General features: G+C 37.3%; 1 protein-coding gene across 1 annotated transcript; it reads right to left on the minus strand.

Moving 5' to 3' along the window:
• Nucleotides 1-2,482: 2,482 nt before the first annotated feature.
• Smp_017430 (Sm23, putative) lies at nt 2,483-4,756 on the minus strand. Its single transcript, XM_018791303.1, has 5 exons — nt 4,642-4,756; nt 4,417-4,605; nt 4,220-4,384; nt 4,100-4,186; nt 2,483-3,065 (listed from the first exon to the last, which is right to left on the minus strand). The coding sequence occupies exons 1-5, from the start codon at nt 4,708-4,710 to the stop codon at nt 2,919-2,921; spliced, it is 657 nt and encodes a 218-aa protein (XP_018645516.1). The 5' UTR covers nt 4,711-4,756; the 3' UTR covers nt 2,483-2,918.
• Between the last annotated feature and the right edge of the window lie 640 nt (nt 4,757-5,396).

A 5,396-nucleotide genomic window follows, 5' to 3' on the forward strand; every position in this document is an offset into this window, starting at 1 on the left:
GAAATTTGTCTTAATTCTTACTTGTGAACTTTACTTAACTACTCATTTCCCATATATTTGACCAAGAAATAAGCGACAGTTTCAACGACAATTCTTCCGTAGTATTTCAGAAACTCCGGAACCTGAAGAATCAATATGTCAATGGACCACTTGTCAATTTAAGATGTCATGGAGTTTTTTTTCATCAGAATCAACATGTTCATTAAGTGTTAGTAAGAATGGTAGATGGATTAATTGTTTATGAGTACTTAAGAAAGACTCCGAACTTTATTATGAACTTTTCAGTCAACTTTACCGTCACCTCAGTAAAGCTTGGAAAATTAACAAAATAAACATTGTCTACCTTCTGAGTAATACCAACCACAGGATTTGCAAAAAGATTGAGAGGTCTATGTTGTATTTGGTCCGTTCATCATACCATCAAGTGAATAGGAAGACCTAGACAATAAACCATCAGGACCTCACCACTTCTTCATATGGCGCTAGAAAGACACTGATATCATGGACAATGGTGTTGACATAAATATGGGTGACATTGCCTCCACATATAAGAAAATCTGTTTGGCAAGTCGTTAGACATGTGGTTATGCATTTCATCTTTTTTCAAGAAAGTATAAACACATACAAATAACTGATTGTAAGAAATGCTGGCCACTCTAGTCATCTACTGCTAGTTTACCTGGAATTCCGTCAACTGATTGATTATATTCGAAAGTTAAACAAGTACTCTGAGATTTTGTAACTAAGGAGGATGTAGCCAACCACACTTCCTATTAGTAGTTATTTAAATTAAGCCTTACAGTTTATATCTTAACACTCAGCCAAAGAGCGAATTAATGATGGATGTTTTTGTTATATCCCAATGAGTAGATAAATTATAGTTCCGACGTTTCATAACAACGCCATTGCTTCGTGTGTAATATTTGAACCTGCTTTAATTTCGGTTACTTACTTATTCTGTAGAAGTGGTTTACATTAAGTCAAGAAACGCCAAAAACAATTTTCTTACCTAATGGGACGCAACAAAAATATATTTATTATCAAATCTACCTTACTATTGTCATCAGTCTTCCTATATGCTGACGATGCCAAGGTATGGAGAACGATAAAAACGGTGAGAGCTTAGAACTCCAAAACAACCTGGAGAAATTATCTGAATGGTCCCGAACCTGGCGGTTAGCGTGCCGCTCAAGGTTTTAGAACTTTATGATTGATACGTAGGGCTTCAAGTCATATCGTCGCTGATGCGTTCTTGACTTTCGATAGTGTTCGTGCGTCCTAAACTTCAGTACTGCATACAAGCGGCTAGCCCCTGTCTAAAAAATAGACAGTGAGCTCTCGGAAAGGGTTCAGAGAGCACCAACTAAGCTGGTTCTCGGAATAGCGAAGCTTCCGTATGGGACTAGACTGACCAAGCTAAACCTAGTCATATCGAAGAGCCAGAGGCGACTTGATTAGTTTTCAAATTGCCTAATGATAAATTTGCACCTGATATGCCCTCATTATTCTTCTCTCACAAAACAGAAAATTTACGAGGACACTCCAAAGTTCACAAGCTCAGTACGAATTACTTGTCAGCTGACTATCGACTTTCCCATCGAATCATCAACGAGTGGAATTTATAACCTCAGCACATTGATGAGGCTCCATCCGTCGACTCTTTCAAAAGAAAGTTGGATCAACTGAGAGACCATCACTGCCAGGACTAACACAGACCATCAAGCCTCCTGACCTTTCGAAAATGAAAATATCAAGCTTAAACTTGGTAATAATATCTATAAAACAGCGGAGTGTTTCCCAAGCGGTTTTGTTTATGGGCGAAACATCAGTTCGGTATAACCTCAGTTACAAGCTGCCTATTCGTGAGTAACCAGACGCTCAGGACTATTACTAGAAATCAACTGAGACTTTTATGTTCATGGTAAACAAGGTACGTAACTATCTTTCTATACAGCGACTCGTATATTCGAATGCCGCGTTTTTCACCCTAAAGATAATCTAATCAACAACCCTATATTGTCCTCCCATTATTACCGTGAAAACTTGTTTGTTGTGAAGTCGTTATAGAGCTATGACCAGAGTTACTGAAAATTCTTATCGTAGTAAATAATTTGTCCGAGGACAAAATTGACTGTTATTCTACGCAACAGCAATGAGATTCGGTTAGTCTGTCAAGATGTAATAAAGTTCCACATAATTGTTGTAGTATGAAAAAAAAATTTCACTTGATTCTACATTGATAATGTATCATTTGATTGTACAACAGATTGTTGACATCCTATTGAAGCCTTATTATAGTGATGGACGTAGACAGATGTATTAACTACAATCATATCTTTATAAATACCTGACCATTTGAACCACATCATTAGCAATCGATCTCTATAATTGCGGACAAACACAATGAGATCTTCATTCATTTTGAGCTTCGCTAGTTTTAAATAAAGGAATTGTGAACGAACAAAACAAACCTCGAACAGTTACTGCTATGAATATTATTAGAACCCCGCAATTGCAGTTGAAGACTGAAATAAGTTAACGGAATTAATTTATACAAGAAATGTCTAATGCTGTGGCGGCAAAATAAGCGGTCTGTAAAACAAAAGGTATACCAAAGACTTAAAATTATATAAACGAGAAATGTTATAAGACACACCATAAAAATGAAGATGATTTGTCATCAGTTTGTAGGTAAATACCAGGGAATCAATGCAGCTCATTTGGTATAAGAATGATAAGTGAAACAATGAGAATGACAGTATCATATTTAAGTATAATAATTATATCGTAAACGAAGTCGAGTACACGATTATTAGCCAAGGCACAATTATCTAGGCAATAAAAAAGCAACATTTCATAAAAGCCAGAGGGAAAACAGAACGGGATTGATAAACATCATACTGTTTTCTTTGCAGTGTTTACACATTCTCATACTCCTTTATTTGGCGACCCAAACAGCAGGCTATGACAATGCTTAACAACTGGAAAAAGCATACACCAAATGCAACACAGGCAACAATCACCAGGTTGCGTTTTAAGAATGCTCCAAAGACAGATACACAGCCCTAAAAATGAAAAGACGATAACCGTTAGAAAATATGTATTCAAGACTTAGTACAATTAATCAGTATTGCCTTGATAAAAGTATAAGACTCGTAGCACCATCTGACAAAGTAAAGACATAGACCTCGGACTGCAAACGTAGTCTCGCCGAATGATTATTCGGAGTTTGCAGCTGAAATCAATCATACGTACGAGTACTACAACAGTAGTAACACTTTGAGCCTGAGGCAAGCTCAGCCTATAATTTTGTCGAAAACACGAACTTTTAATAGGGCATATCCTAATGCATCAGTTCATGAAGTCATTCACTGATTCATGTCAACAGTTGTAGACAACTTGATTGGGGTCCAAGTGATTTTTATAACCGGCAATTAAGGACTGAATGACATGGCTCAAAATTGTGTGCGATGACATGGTTGCATCTCTCCTTTATTGACATCTAAACTTTGAACTAATGAATTATTTACAACTTTTTCTTCTTATTTCAGTTATTTTCGTTTTCCTCAATCAAATATTAGACGCCTGATATTTATTACTACTAATGCTGTTACTAAATTTGCTACTCAGAGAGTTCGCTTTACAATCTCATTCTCTGTGCTAATATGATGAGGTGAAATCGAAATATGTACATACGTACTAGGTTCTACGTTGCGAATGACTAATCAACTGCTCAATGCTACTGACTTTAAGAGTAGCACAGCTTCTGATGTCATGTGATTCTCAAGGCTTGCTTTCGTATGTATTACACGGCGAAAAACTGACATGGACTAACCAACTTACTAGGCAAAAATTAACATATGCACTAAGGAACGTTAGGAATGAATATTGGTACCAAAAACAACATTATTTCGTAAGTTACAAGTGTTTTCACATTCAGGAACTTGTTCGAAACAAATGTATCTAGACTTGCATCAGATTTGATGGAGAAAATCTTTAGATAATATATGTCTACGTACGTGTCAATTAACTGTTATTAACGATGACTACGTACTACTCAGTATTCTCTCAACATGCATTTCAAACAAATTGGACTTACTTCGGTATAGGTCAAATTCTCTTCTTTGCACGAGGCTGGCACGTTACCAAGATAATCATTAGGGCCTTTGGCTCCACAGCAATGGAACTAGATAAGTTAACAGGTACTCTTATGACTTACTGATGATTGAATCAAATTCATGAATTCAGTTATCTCTTTTGTCGGTTTATCCAGAGCACCAGTCATTAATGCATCAATTTCTGAATCGATCCTATCTTTGTAAACAACTGCAACTATGGCAGCGGCCAACTCAGCAATCAGAAGTACGACGAGGAAGAACGCATACTACAAGCTCAAACTTGCCTGGAATAACCTACCATATACAGCATGCAGACGTTTTCCTTTATGGCTCCACAACAACCCAGAAAGCTCACTATCAGGATTATTACTCCGACAACAATAATAGCGATAGGTGCTGCCTGCCAGACTTTGTGTAAATTGTCTCCATATTGACTAAACTTGACTTCCACATAGGCACCAGCCCCAATTAATACCAGGGAACATAACTAGTTGAAGAAACAATTAAAATCAGCTATTCATACCAGACAGATGATGTTCAAAACGAATACGCAACTTTTTAGACAACGCATACCAGTACCCAACGTTGCCATACTTTCAAACGGGACACAATGCCAACAATTAAAACTCCCTCTCCTTTAACAGAATTCTCATCACTATAACACTTAAACAAATATGAGCAGCAAACACCACGCCATTATCACTTAAAAAAGCTTATACAAGAATCTCTGATGCATTTGTTTTCAGTATCGAATTGAAATTTACAATACATGCATTTGACAAGGTGTCAAGTAATAGACTGTTCTTGAAGCTGGGAAATCTAGGCATTGCCGGACCTCTATAAATGGCTTAAGGATTTCCTGGTAAGTCGTAGATAGAAGTAAGAATGAATTTCAAGCACTCCAATTGGAAACCAGTACTTAGTTGACTACCGACAGTTCCTGTCCTGGGTCCTTTCCTCTTTTTACAGACAGTGATACATGAACTTTAGACCACGGCCCACTGCCGTGAGGTTGCAACTAAGGGGTTTGAACCTCATGGGCTGTGGGACGGATAGCAAAAGGCCAGCAATCGCGAACGCGAGAATATTCAACTAATCAATCGGATGGCATGGCTCAGCATCGAGGACGTCATCATTCTTTATAACCTGCCTTTATTCATACTAAATATATTATTCAATCTTCAGCCCATATGTGTTCTTCAGAAGTAGTGAGTATCATATCGTTAATTATTACGATGCAAGAAGTCGGTGTAGACAGTGATGCGACTCCCACATAAG

Source organism: Schistosoma mansoni, assembly GCF_000237925.1.
Source record: "Schistosoma mansoni, WGS project CABG00000000 data, chromosome 3 unplaced supercontig 0105, strain Puerto Rico, whole genome shotgun sequence".
In the NCBI taxonomy this organism is placed as follows: domain Eukaryota; kingdom Metazoa; phylum Platyhelminthes; class Trematoda; order Strigeidida; family Schistosomatidae; genus Schistosoma; species Schistosoma mansoni.

Coding starts and splice junctions, on each gene's coding strand:
- Smp_017430 (XM_018791303.1), bottom strand. CDS start 4,710: ATGGCAACGTTGGGTACTGGTATGCGTTGTCTAAAAAGTTGCGTATTC. Junction 4,606..4,641: donor TTTTGAACATCATCTGTCTG/GTATGAATAGCT, acceptor TTCTTCAACTAG/TTATGTTCCCTGGTATTAAT. Junction 4,385..4,416: donor ACGTCTGCATGCTGTATATG/GTAGGTTATTCC, acceptor TTGAGCTTGTAG/TATGCGTTCTTCCTCGTCGT.